The sequence below is a fragment of the Lutra lutra genome, chromosome X (genome assembly GCF_902655055.1).
Source record: "Lutra lutra chromosome X, mLutLut1.2, whole genome shotgun sequence".
Taxonomy (NCBI): Eukaryota; Metazoa; Chordata; class Mammalia; order Carnivora; family Mustelidae; genus Lutra; species Lutra lutra.
The window spans coordinates 84,200,690-84,217,353 of NC_062296.1; the positions used below are offsets into that span (position 1 = coordinate 84,200,690).

The following is a 16,664-nucleotide window of genomic DNA, read 5'->3' on the forward strand; positions in this document are numbered from 1 at the left end:
ACTGGTTCACATTCATCCAGCTTTTTTGATCTTCACAGTGAGGCAGGAAGGGTAGGAGTATTTTCCCCATATTCCACCAAAAGATGCTGCCATTCTGTGCCCATGAGGGTGGAGATTTAGCCATAAGTCCCCCAGTTAGAGGTGAGCCGGCCATCGGGCAGGCAGGGCTGTGCTCTGGAGTGCGGAGATGCTACTCCCTGGCCTGCAGGCCTGTGACCTCGTGCCCCCTGGAACGGTTCCTCTCCGACAAATTCTTGCAAGCACTTTGCTCTGCCTCAGATTTCGTGGTCCTGGAAAAGGATCCAGAAGGAATGGAGGAGAGACAGGTCAGAGGTAGCTTCCTCTTGCCCTGCATGTCCCTCCCCACTGGACTGTCAGCCTTGTGAGAGCTGGGACCGTGTCCGGCCTGTCACCTAAGTTTAGCACCGCTCAGCGCTTAGCACACAGTAGCAAGTGTTCACAGAAAGAAGGGAGGCTCCGAAGGATGGAGGGAGCAGGAAAGGCTGGGTGACGCAGGCCCAGACAGCTGAAATGCCCGACAGACATCGGTGCCAAGATCCCATGGAAAGATCCCTGCTGGAGGAAATCTCGCTTCTTAGTCCCAGTTCTGCCACTATCCCTAGCGCACAGATAATAGCACCCTTTCTGCCTCTCGAGGTTATAATAAGGAGACAAACAAAATAGAAGTGGCGAGTGCTTTGAAAAGCATACAGCATTATGTTAACAAAAGCTCTGTCAGCTAAGGTGTAATTCTGACAAAAGCATTTTCTTTTGGCTTTATCCAGTCTTCCCTTTCAAGCCCTGATATCTTTGACTCCCCAAGTCCCGAAGAAGATAAAGAGGAACACGTTTCGCTTGCACACAGAGGAGTGGAAGCATCAAAGAAAACTTCAAAGACTGTTACCATATCCCAAGTGAGTGACCAGCCAAGGCAAGGGTGTCCAGACAGCACGGACCCCAGCCTTTTCGGGTGTGCTCTGATGACGAGTTACAAACCTGACAAGGATCAATAGATAGCTTAGTCTGTTTGGGCTGCTCTAACAGAGTCGTAGATGGGGCGGCTTAGAAACAACAGAAATTTCTTTCTCACGTTTCTGGAGGCTGGAAGTCCCAGATGAGAGTGCCAGTATGGTAGGTTCTGGTGAGGACTCTCTTCAGGGTCGCAGACCACCAACTTCTCATTGTGTCTTCACGTGGTAGAAAGAGGGAGAGTGAGCTAAGTGAGGTCTCTTTTCTAAGGGCACTAATTCCGTTCGTGAGGGCTGCACCCTTATGACCTAATCACCTCCCAAAGGCCCCACCTCCTAATACCATCACAACGGGGGGTTAGGGTTTCCACGTATGAATTGAGGGGACACAAACAGTCCAGTGCAACAGACAATGCAAGTTTTTGTCACTCTTCTGTAACAGTTATTACTTTAGTCCTCAAAATCCCAGAGGCATGTTACAAAGTCCCTGAAGCTGGGCAGAATCTCTGAGATACAAGCTGAGTGGTTGATTTTCCATGTTTTCTCTTGTGGTTTGATCTCTTCATACCAGCAGCCACACATAAACATACACTGTCACATGTCACTACTGCTGCCACCGCCACCACAACCCAAGCAACTTGAAGGGCTTAGAGGTGTAGAGAAAGAATGCACTACGTACATTAAGTGCTATGTACTCTGCCCGCACATCTTGGCTTTTGTGTTCAAAATTGATGATGTCACAGAGTATGTTTGGCAGCAGCACACGACTCTGACTAATTAATGAGGGTCCCTCAAAGAAAAGCAGCTTTGGATTCATTTATTATGATCAGTTTAGAGTCTAAAAACATTTTCATTTTGTTGCGTGCCCCAGGAATGGTATAGCTATTTTAAATTACCGGCTTGTGAGAAACAAAGAAGGCAGTGGGTAGCACCTGCCCGGGACTTCTGGAAGATACCTGGTATTCGTCCTATTCATCCTCGGAATGCATTTTCTGGTGCTAAGAGAACCCAGTCAGTTGGAATTATTTTCTATACACATTAGCAACTGCTTTCTTCCCAACAGCAGAAAATTGCAGTCCTTTTTTAAAGACACTTGAACCAGGAATTAACACAAAGAAATTACAGGGTATGTAAGGATTTTCCTTCTCGCACATTTAAGAAATTACACGTCTGAATTTTCCTAAAAACCCGGTCTGGTACACCAAACTGTGATCCTGGAAAACACATCAGTGGTAGTTATTCATAAAATTGAGGCATTTTTCCTTCACAAAAGGGTTCCATTTGCAGAAATTGGAATTAGCGCCGCTCTTTCTGATGACGGGAGGGTATACCTAAGAGTTGTGGTCTCTCTGCCGGCCCCGGGGTGTCTCTGTAGTGACATCTACTGGTGGGCAGTGGCTTTGCAGGTTTCGGATTCTCTGTTCGGTTCCAGGAGCCCGGTTTCCTTCCCGGGAGTTGGCATGTTGTTTATCGCTTACTATAAATTCCACCTGAACGAATTTGGGCAGGGTGTATAGTGGCCAATACTGTGTGAGGACTTGCAGAAGTCCTTGTCAGCTGCAGTGGGCTGGGACAGAGAGTGAGGTAGGAAATGCTGCAAGACGCATTGATGGAAGAGTTGCCTGGAAGTCAGTCCGTGAGGACATTGGTAGGTTAGAAGAGGCACGGGGGGAGATGAAGAGCACGAAGTGGGGAAAAGTGTGAACCCCGGAATAGGAAAGAAACAAAAGAACGACAGGAGAGCATGAATCGTCATGCTCAAGGCAGCCACCGTCGTGGTACGGGGCTCCAGCGTCCAGTCGGCAGGGGAGGGGCTTGAAGCCCAGTCCTGCCAGTTATTAGCCGTGGACTTGGGGAATTTCTCCACCACGTCCCTAAGCCTCGGTTTCCTGCTCTCAAAAGTGTATGCCAGCCGAGCCCTGTTTCAGTCATTTAGCCGACGTCCAGCACGTGACCAGCGCTCCATAAATGTCAGTCCCTCTTCCCTCTTACTACAACTCCTACAGCAATAAGCACGGGATGGCGGATCGCTGTCCCTGGCAGTAGAAAGCGCTTTTCCTCAATGGTAACTTGGCAGAGAAAAGGCGGGCGGAGAGGCTGGGAATGATGGCCCATCTGCTTCTGGCTCACTCTGCCCAGTCTCTCCCTCTAGCACAGCCGGAATCCTCACTCTCCCTCCGCACCATGCCAGCCAGCCCCTTCTTGGCTCTTGCCCTGGGCACCTGCTGCTGGATGAGTCCCAGCTGTGTTGGCAAGCTTCACCACCAGCCTCAACTTCCCCATCACTCAGCCCCTCGCCTCCCAGTATCCCGTGCTGCTTGCCCTCCCACTCCCCTGCCCTAGGTCTCAGGATCTCACCTTCCTCTGCTGCTGCCTCCTCCCTTGGGCTGCCCCATGCCCCTCTTCCCTCCTGCCCGTGACTGTCCTACTTCCTGTGCCCTCTCAGCCTCCTCCTGGGGCAAGACACTTCTCCATCAGGCCTCCCCGACCTGTCTCCTCTGTCTCCAGCTTGGCCCTCCCTTGGTCTTTTCCATGAGGATATCGTCCAGCTCAGCGTCTCCCACATCTTTGAAAGCAAACAGAACCCTTGCATGATTCCGTCTCCTCCTGAGGCTTCTCCGTGAACGCTTTCTCTTTCTCCCATCCTCCGTCTTCAGCCAGCTTTCTGGAAAGAGAGTTCTAAATTTGCAGGCCACGCCTCTCTCTGCCTCTTCGGGTGCTGACCTGCCGTGATTAGGCCTCAGTCTCCCTTGTGGCACCAAAGGCCCCCCAAGCCCTGTTTTCCTCTCAGCGCCCTTGACCCGCTTATCCAACCCTTTTTTCTCTTCCGAAAATCTCTCAGGGGACTTCCGTAAGCCCTGCCCCTCTTTGGTCAGCGCTCTTTGTCCCGGTCCCCGACGTCTCTCCCTTCTCTTCCAACCTCTTCAATTCACCAAGTCCGCAGGTCTCGTCGCTGGGCCTCTTCTCCCCCGGTCCTGTGTTATTCACCCCGTGGTGTCGCTTCCTCAGGCGATCTCTCTGGCCCAGCTCACTTGTTCACTCCTTGGCTCTGCCCCCTGGACGTGTCCCCTTGGCTAACCCTCAGACTCCTGAACCTCAGAATGTCAAAAGTGAAATTGTCTTCTGGGCCTTCAGGCTGTTTCTCCTGCCGAGAAAGGTACAACCTCCCAGTCTGCTTCCTCCATCCCCGCCCCCGGCCCTGCAGCCTGTCCGGACCCATGTCCCCCTCTGCCGGGGGTCTGCTCCCCGAGGCCAGGCACTGTGTCTCTCGGTGGGAGGAGCCTGCCTTCACCGCAGCTCTCAGAGCTGTCTTTGCTCTCTGCCCTTGGCCGCTGTCTGTCAGACGCCCACCATTCCTGGCTTTCCTTGGATGAGAATCTCCCAAGAATTCCCTCGGCCTCCAGGCGTGCCCACCTTTAGGCCCTTCTGTAGCCGGAGTCATTGTGAGCTTTGTGCAGGATGTTTTTACCCCTTTGCATGGCCCACTCTACCTCCCCAGCCTGCACCCCGTCTCCCGTGCCGCCCCAGCTGCCGAGCGACCGCTTGCCGTAAATGTGCCTCATTCCCTCCCTCCTAGAACGGTCCTCTCCAATCGCCCTTCCTCTTCTGGCCGCCTCCCAGTCCTCCACCTCCAGGATGGGGCTCTCAGCAGCTCCCCAGCGCCTTTCCTCTGGCTAGTTGGTCTGTTGTGTGTGCTTCATGTCTCCGCGCTGACCTCCCTGTGTGCAGACCGCCCCCCGCGTCTGCAGTGTGTCGGCTGGTCTGTCCGCTCCTCACTGTGTTCTGAGCTCTCGGGAGCTAGGAAGATGTTTTGCTCACTTCAGAGTTTGCAGAGCCTAGCAAGCAGGTGGGCCTCCAGACTTGTACGTTAAACCAGTTAGGAACTACCAGGTGGGTGGTCGAATTTAAAACACGTAAGGGGAGGCTCTTGAAGGGGGATGCCTGTGCCAAGTAGGCCCTCGGGGGCCTGGGGATGAAAGGGTGAGTGACGAGTGTGTTTCAGGAGACGGGCGCGGGGACATAGACAGGGACTTAACTGAACACGGATCCCCGGCCTGAATCCTCTCCACCTTCCCTCATCGCAGGTGTCCGACAACAAAGCGTCCCTGCCGCCCAAGCCAGGGAGCATGGCTGCAGGTGGCGGTGGTGGGCCAGCCCCTCTGTCCTCGGCGACATCCGCCCCCCTGTCGTCCTCTTTGGGAACAGCTGGACACAGAGCCAACTCCCCGTCTCTGTTTGGCTCGGAAGGAAAACCAAAGATGGAGCCCGCAGCCGGCAGTCAAGCGGCCGTGGAGGAGCTAAGGACGCAGGTCCGCGAGCTGAGGAGCATCATCGAGACCATGAAGGACCAGCAGAAGTGAGTGCCTGGGGCCCCTTCTTCGTCCACCTCCCAAGTTGCTGCCCGCTGGGCTGGGGCCGCATTCCGCAAGCCTGGGTGTCCCACCTGCGCGAGTGGGCGGCCTGCTCCCCCAGGGTGGTGGCAGCAGGGGTGAGATGCGTTTGAACCCGAGAGGCTTCGTGTCCTTCAGCTCCTTGTGTGACCGGATCTGCAGCACACAGGGAGGTCGCGGGCTGGCTGTGGGGCGGACAGCAGAGTCACTTACCAGGACTAATGCACCCAGCAGGCTGCTAAAAAGAACGATCTTTAAATTTCCATAAAATACAGTATGCGCTTCTACTACTTCCTGATTAGCCCAACAGCCCGCGTTCCCTCCAGCAGCAGCAAAATTGCCATTTCTTCAGCTTGCTGTCTGACGAAGTGATTGGCTTGCATTTAGGGGCTGGAATGGGTGTGAGAGATGCGGGGATTCTTTAAACCCAAGACTTTACTCTCAGCAAGATGTTCTCCCCATGAGACTTGGGGCTCTCTCCATGTGTGTCTACACACACTCTCTGCATCGCTGGTCCTCGGGAAGCACTCTGACGACGAGAAAGACCTGAAGGCAAAAATAAATAGCACACGTAACTATTACCCAGGATACCGCATGTGGTTACAAAAACAGTAAAAGGGTTAGAAGTCGGGCAGTTCTTATCTGAGTAAACTGAGGCTCAGAGTTTAGGGATCAGTTAGCTCTTTCTTAGAGGAGTTAGATGGGGAGGCATCTATGCAGGTGTTTCCTGAACAGAATTTTGAAAAACGATCTAGGGTTGCCAAGAGCAGAGCCGTGCAGCGAACGGAACGGGCCAGGTAGGGGCTCAGGCACACAGAGCAGCCCCAGCTCCTGGCCTCCTGGAGGGGGAGGTCCCCGGGCAGTGGCGGGCGATGGACACCTGCCGCCCTGCATGGAGCTAGAGGCCCTGATGTGTCTTGTGGCCAGATACTTTGGGGAGTATTGGGTTAAACATAATTGATTTCTTCTCCAAAAGGACAGCTTTGAGCCTTCGCTGCACACCAGAAAGGTGGAGAGGATAATGTATGCTATTTTTCTGGAACATTCCTTTTTCTGTAGGGCACCCTAGGACAAGGGTTATAAGGAACTCACTTGGAGCACTGTGGCTCTGTTTGGGTTCTGCTCCGCTCCAGCTGGGAGGGGCCGAATGAAATTGGGGCCCCCTGGCCTTACCCCCCCCACCTGGAAGGTGCCCATTGAATATGCAGAATCAGCCGGATGGAGCTAGAAAGGCTCTCTCACAGTCAACCAGGCCGCCTCTCACTCCTGAAAGTCCCCAGCTCTTCTCTCAATCTGTGGGTTACAGGCTTGGGGAACCACGGGCCCCAGCCGTGTCCAGGTGGCGTGTGTCTCCTGCCTAGACAGTGACCCCAAGGCCCCAGGACATCCCAGAGCACTGGTTCTCAGCCTTCTGAAGAGGACCATCGTTGGGGTCAGTCCGGCCCAGATCCAGGGCTTTAGCCCTTTCAGTGCTCTGAGAGGGACCAGCCACATCAGAAATGGCCTGCGTCTGCCTTAGAATGAAGACCCGCCATTGCTTTGAGGCCGTTCTGCCCCACGTTCCTCCCCACTGGGAGGCCCAGGCATATTTGCCCATGACCGTCCCTCCCCAGCCCACGTCTTCTTGAATCGACATGTCAGAGAATCCCCTCCCCCATGCCTGCCTCTCACAGTCGTCCTGCCCAGGGCCACTGGGTCCCTAAAACCTCCGGCCCTAGCTCCCTAGCTCTAAGTGTCCCTTCCCTCTCAGCCTTCAGTGCAAGTCCCTACTGACCCCTCTCCTTCCCACATGTGCTGCTCCTCACCTCCCTGCTCCCGCCTTGGCTCTTCTCCAGCAATCCCCCCGTGTTCCTTCCTCCTCTCGGGCTCAGGCCCTCTTTGACCAGTTCAAGACTTCGTGACATTCTTTGCATTGGCTTCCCCAGCTAACTCCTCCGACCTGCCATAATCTTCCTGGAATCACGCCATCTGCTTCGGATCTCCGCTACCTCTCTCCTGAGCTCTAAGTAGTGCCCGCTGACATAGAGGTGCATGGCGTGGGCTTGAGTAAATGCGGTAACGAGTAACAACCCATTAGCATCCTAGAACCCGGTGCATCATCGGCAGCAGGGCCCGGACACTGAGCCACATACAGGGACCATCATGGGCTCATCTGAAAGGAGCAAATGCAATATAACTTATACCTTAGTTAGTATACTCTCTCTGCAGTCCTTGTTTTTTTGATTTTCCAGCCTAGTTATTAAAAATGTGCACATAAAATGGAGCATCTGCTACCCTAAAATGCGATACTGTTCTCTGGCCGGAGTGGCGACAGTTGCAGTGTCCTGAGTAGAGTGCTGAGTCTGCAAGATGATTAACTTCGTTCTGCTTCATTATTTAATGTTGTAAAGGGCATTAGACTGTGTACCCTAACTCATGTCTGCTTTCTCTGTGACGTCATTACCATATGGTTAGTTGAGCTATTTTCACTCCGAGATTTCAGGTGTTACTCTTTGTAAGATTTTGTGAGAATCCATGAAAACTTACCAGTAACCTTTTATTAATTTAAGACTCTGTGAAAGTAAGACATACTTGGGCTGCAGTGAAAATTATTATGTAAATACATCTAAAGACCAGTGATTCTATAACAAAGGGCCAGCGAGAGGGAGGGTAGCAGAACCGGAGCCCGGATCCTCAAGTCTAGCCATTGGACAAGTCAGGCCACCTCTCTGGCCTCACCTTCCCCATCTTCTCCCTTCAGGAGAAGCTTAGACGAATGGATCTCAAAGATCATTCCAGACCTCCTGTTTGATGGCCACATATTTGGGGAGCCCAGAAATAATAGCGAGCCTTTCTGTCTGCAGTAAATGCCAAGCAGTAACAATGCAAAGAAAGAACACAATATCGTGTCCACGTGTTCGCTGTAAAATGCTCAGATGGATTTGGTGGTGGTAAGAGACTTCTTAGCTCTTACTGCCAAAGTCCGGGTTTGTGTTTAATTTCATGACCATTTGCTTTTCAGACGAGAGATTAAGCAGTTACTGTCAGAGCTGGATGAAGAGAAGAAAATCCGTCTTCGGTTGCAGGTGGGTATCTTGGGGTCTGGCTGCCTCGAGAGAGGGCCGGTCAGGGGTGGTGGCTGCCTCAGGACTTCATTTTGAAAGTAGACGACCGTCCCTTCTCTGTAGATTCCGATGCACTTCCTGTGGCCATTTTTTTAGAACTGTGTAGGCTCACTTCAATCCTCGCCTGCGATCCAGGAAGTCTTGGGGGAAGGGAGGCATGAATCCATGTGCCCCCAGTAGGGTTTGTCATTTGGAATTTATCTGAAATGTCTCCTCTGTGGAAAGTTCCCTCCAATTTCCAAAGGTCACATTACAGTAACTGCCAGAGGGCGTGGTGCTGGGGGGGGCCCCATTGCCAGCTGGCTTCTGTCATTGGAACTCCAAGATCCACAGCTGTCCACAGTCGGCACTCGCTTTTCTGTACTTCTCACCAAGAGCCACGTCGGTCCTGCCAGGGCATCAGAGCCCCATCCCCCGCCATCCCCTGAGCCAACTCAGCCCTTACCAAATGAGAATGTGCAGAGAGTTGCATGCCCACAGGGAATATGCGGGGGTTGCAAAAGGCCAAAGGCAGACTTCGAGCTTTCGTCCAGCTGGTGTCCCTGGTGCTGCTTGGGACCCATGCTGCTTAGAGAAAGGATAGGTAACTGCTTCTCGTCACTTGGGGGTTGCCGACAGACACCCCCTTGGGCCCCACCAGAGCTGCCTTCCAACACCGCTAGGTGGCCCAGCACATCGGGACAGCCCGCTCTGCCTTCTGGCCTGGACCCTGGAATTCTTGCTGCTTCCGACAAATTTTGGTTACCCGGAGCCTGAAAAGGCACACACCCACCACTTCCTAGCGCCTCACATCAGCGTGCCCGTTCTTTAAGTTTCCGTCACTTCTGGCCTCGTTGTCCTCTCGTCCTTCAGATGTCACGTCACCCATTCCACCTCGAAAAGTGTGAAGTTGATTCTTTTCTTTCATTCGACCAGGTTGATTATCTTTCAGCTTCTCTCAATCCAGCGAATTCATTATGCTTTTGTCCGGCTCTTGTTTTTCCTTTATAGATGGAAGTTAATGACATAAAGAAAACTCTTCAATCAAAATGAATACTTGATAAATGAAATGTCACATTATTCATCCTGAGTCCAAGACTCAAATTTTCCGCCCCAGCCAAAATAACCTTGTGCCAAAAGATTAAAAGTTTGCCTCCATGTGTCCCTGTTTGAAAGGTTAGCACAGAAGTCTTGATAGCACAACACAAATCCCATCTAAGAGGAGACTCCTCCCCACGGAGTAATCCTGGGCATGGCACTGGCTGTGACTTAGAGCAAATTGTGCTAAAGGCTTTTTTACTATGAGATCTCATGCGAAATGAAAACTCAGGCAGTTTAGTCCATAGTGGTACTATTTTGATGATATTTTCCATTAATAAAATGTAATTTCAGATTATTCGTTTACAAGCTTTATAATTTTATGATTTTTTTAATCGTGTTTTGTCACAGATTCTCCCAGTGTCTGTATCACACATAGTCCAGAGCGAGTGTCCCATCCTTTTGCTTCAGGCAGGAAGCTGCCTCGCTTTGTGTGCCCTCTAGGATTCTATTACATATGCATTTGTAGGTCCGACCTGTCCCTTCCCCTGCCAGCCAAGCCCGCCACCCTGAGATAAATTTTAGCTTATATATGATGGTATATTTACAAAAAAGAGAAAGAGAAAACCTGGTATTTGCAATGATCTGTGCCTTCTTTTTACCACCCTCTTGATTGGAGCTTTTGTGATGCAGCTACCATGATTCAAAAAAACAAAACAAAACAAAACAAAACAAAAAAACAGAAAAAAAAACCCAAAAACCAAAAAAACACAAAAACACAAAAATACAAGGAAAAAAAAACTTTTTTTTTTAAGCCACTTCTCAAAGTCCACTAGAGGCTACTGTCTTCAAAGCTTCTCTCACCTAGCCAAAGGTCCCAAGAGGAGACAGCTGTGAAGTTGGGCGCGCTCTGTGGTACCCGCTGTGGCGTTTAAGTTCTCCTAGTTGTAGGTTGTTCATGGAACTAGAAATGTCACCCCTGCTTGATTTTTCATCAGCCAAGTTAAACCCCTGCTTCCTGTCTTTTGCACCTTTTGCGTGAACAGAATATGCATTATGAAAGCAAAAATAAATAAACGTAAAATGCAATGAAAACAAGGGGGGGAAGTTGTGTTATTTCCTGCACTGGGTTATCCGTGTGTGCTCTTGTTTAAACTGTACTCACATAATGTCATTTGCCTTGTTCTCTTGTAACCCCTTCCTCAGGTCCAAGAGAATGGTGGGGAGGGGAGCTCTTGTTGAAGTGTAGCCATTGGCTTTTTCCTGCATTAATGGAATTGCTTTTTCCGTCCCAAGGAAACTGGTGTTTGCCTGTCTGCTCTATCTCTGTAGCAAATGAACACCTCAGGCTTAGCCTATGTAACTGTTTCCTCATCCTTAGCTGAAAACAAGGGGGCATACTGTATTGCAAGATTGTTGGGGGGTTGGGGGGTGGGGGTGGTCCCATCAGGGCCCCGATGATGTTTTATGTGTTTCTCAAAAGCTGCTTTGTCTATTTCCTGAGTTTTAGAGTGAAAGTACTAAATATTAATGGATTTGCACAACCACAAAGAATGAGAATTGATAACACGGAAGAAGTAATGCAAAAAAAGAAATCAACACATGGTATCGATTATCCCAAGTATTACAGATAAATGTCTCCTTCTTCATCTCTCCCTTCCCCACCTTCCTCTTGCCTACATGCTCATCCTTGCTGCTGGAGGCTACTTCTCTCGAGTACTGTACTCACCAAGTCTGGTCCCGCTGGTCTTCCAGGACGGTGGGCACGATTAAGGGGAAGGGGGTATGTAAAGAAAGAAACCTCCCATCCTGCATTCCCATGTCTGGACATGTTGCCTTTGCAGCAGCCTTGCTCGCAGTGTGCTTGGGGCCGGGAGCACCAAGTTTCCAAGGGCAGCATAAAACATTCCTGAACCCCTTCGCTCTTCTAAGCATTTCTACGTTAAACTTAAAGCCTTGAGAGATTTCCCACTGCCTAGTATAAGAATAAGGATTGAATTCTTTGACATTTGGATTTCTTATTTACTCATCGTGAAAATCCCTAATGATATAGTTTTATACGATGTGTATACGAAGTAGGATTGTTAATAATTCAGTTGAGAGGTTGAGCGCCCTGGTGGGGCACTGGCAACCTAGAATGTCGAGGGCTGTCCTCTTCCCCTCATAGAAGCCACAGGCTTTCTTTGTATAAAGAGAGGGAGAAGTGATTCTGGAAGGAGGAGTTGGCATATCTAGCTTCATTCCTGCCCCTTGGGCTAACCAGCAAGAGGATTCTACATTATGGACCTGACGAGCCACTGCCCGAACAGCCACCATCTTTACTCTTTACAAAATGGACCCGTCAAGAATATTGAAAAGTGTGGAAGGATCACTTTTTAAAAAAATTCTTTTGCATTCAGCATGGACTCGACCAGCATCTATGGAGATTATTTTTTTGCTTCATTTTCTAAAATTGTATTTAGAAAAGTCTTAAGTATTGTGCTTTGTAAAGAAGATGATTAAAATGAAATTTTGTGAAAATATTTTTGTTCAAAGTTGTCATGGTCCAAGAGCAATGATTTCTTGGAATTCAAACCATTTTTCTCCATTTTACACAACTTGATTACTCTTACAGAAATGTCTTTGGAAGACATGGAAGATAGTACCCCTCACCCCACTTATCTTTGCCAAGTGAACAGAAACAACCCATTAAAATCTGTGGCTGTGAGTTCCATTTTTACATTGTTCGATTTAACATTCATATTTTGGCAGAAAATTCTAATTAGGCCTGTGTTGTTTTTTAGTGTAAAAATCATTAAATTATCATTATTCGAATAATTGTGTAAAGCCACTTTTATTCATCCACAGCCCTCTAGACAGCATACTCAAGTACATGATTTGTTTTCTCCTATAAGGACAGCCTGTATCTATCATCACACGTGTGCCTTTGGCTACTAATGGCAGAGTTTTATTTCCTTTCATAACCAGCTCCTTGATGGAAAAACCACAGGGTGTGTAATTTATTGCTCACAGTTGCCACAGTCTCTATTAAGAATAATCCTGAGGCCCCACAAAGGCCTTTGTATCTTAACCTGAGGTCACCAGGGTCTCTTTTCTGTATTAGATTAGGTTTTCGTTCTCTAGCTATTTTCACACAAATTAATGTCAAGATGTTGAGGCCCCAAGAGGGCTTGGTGAAAAGCTTTTCTTTTTGGTTTAATACAAATGAGAAGTGCAACAAAGCCACGCGTGCGTGGGTGCTAGGTGTTCAACACGGCTGATGACGGCATCCAACAGAGCGAAGTCTCGGTGCCTACAACCCAGGCCTGGGGAAGAGGATGCCGTTCCCAAAATTCGGTCTAATGAGGGAACACAGTGGCCAAGGTAGAGAAACTCTTTCCTGGCTAGAAATAAATGTTTGTCAGTAGTGTAAGGAGGGAGAGCAGGTCATGTCTCTTAAGGTGATGAGCAGTTGCTGTCGTTCCTAGTTCTGTCCCTCGGGTCACTGAGGCTTGATTCCCAACACATGGAGCAGAAGGCAGCCCCTGAAGCCAACGAGAACCCGTGAAGTAGCTGCAGGTCCCAGGGAGGTGGTTTATTTCATGTTGTTTTTAATCATTCCCACATTGGAGTGGCTGTCAGGGGGGGACAGCCTTTCCTATAAATGACATTGTGTGGTCATTATGTTTGTGAATTCAGAGTTCATGGTAAAATGGGCTATTCCTTTTTTCTTGTTAGAGCAATAGGTGAGAAAATACTTATTTTTTAAAAAAAGATTTTATTTATTTGAGAGAGAGCGTGAGCTCGAGCAAGGGTGGAGGGGTAGAGGGAGAGGCTGATGCTTAACCAACTGAGCCACCCAGGTGTCCCTTGGTGATAGAATACTTCAACCGAACAATAGAACAAGGTCACCTGGCAGGCTGTAGCTAGAATTTTCTGAGGAAAAAATAGAAAAAGAAAAAAAAATGAAAAAACAAGAGAATTGAATTCCTGGGAACCCAGATTCCCCAGGGAAGTTTTCTTTAAATGGCAGCAGGTTTAATTAAATGAGGCAGATACAGCACTGTCATTTAAGCCTAAGTCGTGAAAGCTTCCCTTCCCTCTCACCCCTGTAGAATGTTACTAGGTCTCCAGGAAATGAGGATTTGTTGTCAGGCGTTGAACTTCTTGATGGGAAGGTGCCCTGGAAATGCAAAACTCCATTATAGTTTCTATTAACTAAAAAAAAAGTTTAGAGCGGTTTACAGACCAACTTTCAGCAAGCTGATAAGGCCATCCTGAAGCCAAACAGAAAAACCAGGAAAAAAAATCAATAACATTTCCGTGGTTATTCCCCAAAAGTAAAACAGATGTTTTAAGATTCTCTTCAAGCTTCATCATTCTTTCTCAGTCTGAATCTCAATCTGAGCGAACCAAGAACTTGGCTGGGGCAAGTTGAACATGTGTCAAGTCCTTACGATGTGCTGGACACCAGGATAGGTGCTGGATGCAACGTAGCCCCTGTCCTCCTGGAGCTCAAATTGGGGGAAGCAGGCAGATGAGCAGGCATGACCTCAGAGAGAAGTCCAGGGACCTTGGAACTGGAGCCTTGACAGTGGGGAGGACAGAGGAAGAAGGGTACTTTTGGTTAAATCCAATTTTTAAATTTTTTAATAGATTTATGTATTTATTTTAGAAAGAGAGAGAGCACAAGCAGGAGGGACACAGAGAGAGGGAGAGACTCTCAAAGCAGATGCCACGCTGAGCATGGAACCTGATATAGGGCTAGATCCTATGACCCTGAGAGCATGACTTGAGCTGAAACCAAGAGTTGGAGGCTAAACCAAGTGCACCATCCAGGTGCTTCTAAATCCATTTTTTTTTTAATGTTGTAAAGCTGTGATGAACCTCTTTGGGCATAAATCTATGTCCACATTTCTGATTTTTCCTGAAGATAATTCCTAGAAGTGGAGTATGGTATGAATTGCTTAAGGTTTTAGCAAGCATAATTTTTGCACAAGCAACAAAATCAAAAATAAACAAGTGGGACTATGTCAAACTAAAAAGTTTCTGCACAGCAAAACAAACCATCAGCAGAGTGAAATGACAGCCTATGGGGTAGGAAAACAGTATTTGCAAACTACACATCTGATAAGGGGTTAATATCAAAAACATAAAGCATTCATGCAACTCAATAACAAAAAAACAAATACCCCAACTTAAAAAACAGGGAAAAGATCTGAATAGACATTTCTCCAAAGACAGTATGCAAAAGGCCAACAGGTACATGAAAAGATGCTCAACATTGGTAGTTACTAGGATACTACAAATCAGAACCACAATGAGGTACCACCTCCCACCTGTTAGAATGACCATCGTCTAAAGGATAAGAGATAAATGCTGGTGAGAATGTGCAGAAAAGGCAACCCGTGCACAGTGTTGGTAGAACTGTTAGTCGGTGCAGTCACTATGGAAAACAGTATGGAAGATCCTCAAAGATTAAAAACAGAACTGCCCAATGATCCAGCAATTTCACTTCTGGGAATATATCCAAAAGTAACAAAACACCAACTCAAATTTGTAGCTGTACCCCCATGTTCATAACAGGATTATTTATGAGAGCCAAGTCATGGAAACAGCCTAAGTGCCCATTGATGGATGAATGGATAAAAAAGTTGTACATGCAATGGAATATTATTCAGCCATTAAAAATGAGGAGGTCCTACCATTTGTAATACCATGGATGTACCTCGAAGGCATTATGCTAGGTGAAGGAAGTCAGATGGAGAAAGGCAGATACTGTATGATCTCACTTATACTTGGAATCCAAAAACCAAAAGCCAAACCAAACTCATAGAAAAAGAGATCACATCTGTGGGTGCCAGAGGCGGGGAGGGGGTTTGGGAGGAAGGTAGTCAAAAGGTACAAACTTCCAATTATAAGATAAATAAGTACTGGGGGTATATAGCTATCACTGCTGTACGATATATAGGAAGGTTTTTAAGAGAGTAAATTCTAAGAGTTCTCATCCCAGGGAAAATTTTTTTCCTTTTATTCTTCTTTCTTTTTATTCTGTCTATGTGAGAAGATGGATATTAGCTGAACCCATTATGGTAATCATTTTACAATATATATATAAATCAAGTTATCACGCTGTATGCTTTAAACTTATACAGTGATCTATGCCAATTATATCCCAATAAAACTGGAAAAAATATTCATCCATATGGATAAGTCCCCAGAAAGGAAAACAACATAATGAAAGTGTTTGTTTCATTAAGGTGGTGAAACTGTGAGCTACAAAATGGTTTTCTTTTAATATTGTTATTATTTGATAAAGAAGATAATTATAAAAAATGTTAAAAATGTAAGGAATAACTCTTGTCTGATTATAAACACAGTTGAATAAACATTAGTATGCAAAAGTGACTAACCCCCCAGATGTCCCCAAAGTTCTATTTGCCTAAACCTCTGTGGGTGTCAGGCTTGGGTCTCTTCCTCCTGGATAGTCACGGCTCACAGGTCACCTCATCAGAGAGGCTGTCCCTAACCCCCTAAACCGAAGAGCAACTTTAGCCTCGATCCTCCCTCAGACCCCATATATCGATACCCTACTTAACACACACACATGCACACATACCCATCTGTTTTCTGTCTCCCTCCCTAGAATGAAACCGCCATAAAGGTAATAACTTCATTTCCTTCACTGCTGTATCTCCAGTACCTAAAACGGACCCAGGTGCATAGTAAGCATTTGATATGCATTTGTTGACTGAATACATGACTTGATCATTGTGACTGAAGCCAAGTGGAATTTATTCTATACATTTGAGCAGGACAGTTTTGCCTTTACAAAAACTCTATGTGCAGGGGGCCTGGGTGGCTCAGTTGCTTAAGTGTCTGCCTTCACCTTGAGTCATGATCCCAGGGTCCTGGGGTCGAGACTCGCATCGGGCTCTGTGCTAGGTGGGGAGCCTGCTTCTCCCTCTCCCTCTGCTGCTCCCCCTGCTTGTGCGTGCTCTCTCTCTTCAAATATATAAATAAAATCTTAAAAAGAAAACTCTGTGCAAAAATATAGCATTAGGGAGAATTCATGACATAAAACAGTTACAAAGAACGCCTTCAGAGGCACTTTACTTGTATGTGAGTCTCAGCCAACGCCCGGAGCCTGAAGAGTGCTGACATTACCATGGATATTAAAACAAATTCACATGATCCGCACACTG

General features: G+C 47.8%; 1 protein-coding gene across 5 annotated transcripts in view; it reads left to right on the top strand.

Annotated features, from left to right (window-relative positions):
- The window catches only part of SH3KBP1 (SH3 domain containing kinase binding protein 1), a 340,123-nt gene extending 329,548 nt beyond the window's left edge, over positions 1–10,575 (top strand). For 3 of the 5 annotated variants that reach the window (XM_047715297.1, XM_047715298.1, XM_047715299.1), the window contains 4 exons: positions 786–914; positions 5,054–5,325; positions 8,361–8,424; positions 9,454–10,575. In XM_047715297.1, the coding sequence (XP_047571253.1) occupies positions 786–914; positions 5,054–5,325; positions 8,361–8,424; positions 9,454–9,495 (507 nt within the window). In that variant the 3' untranslated portion in view covers positions 9,496–10,575. The remainder of the gene's footprint in view (positions 1–785; positions 915–5,053; positions 5,326–8,360; positions 8,425–9,453) is intronic. The other 2 variants (XM_047715300.1, XM_047715301.1) reach the window with 1 other exon arrangement.
- The last annotated feature ends 6,089 nt before the right edge of the window (positions 10,576–16,664 follow it).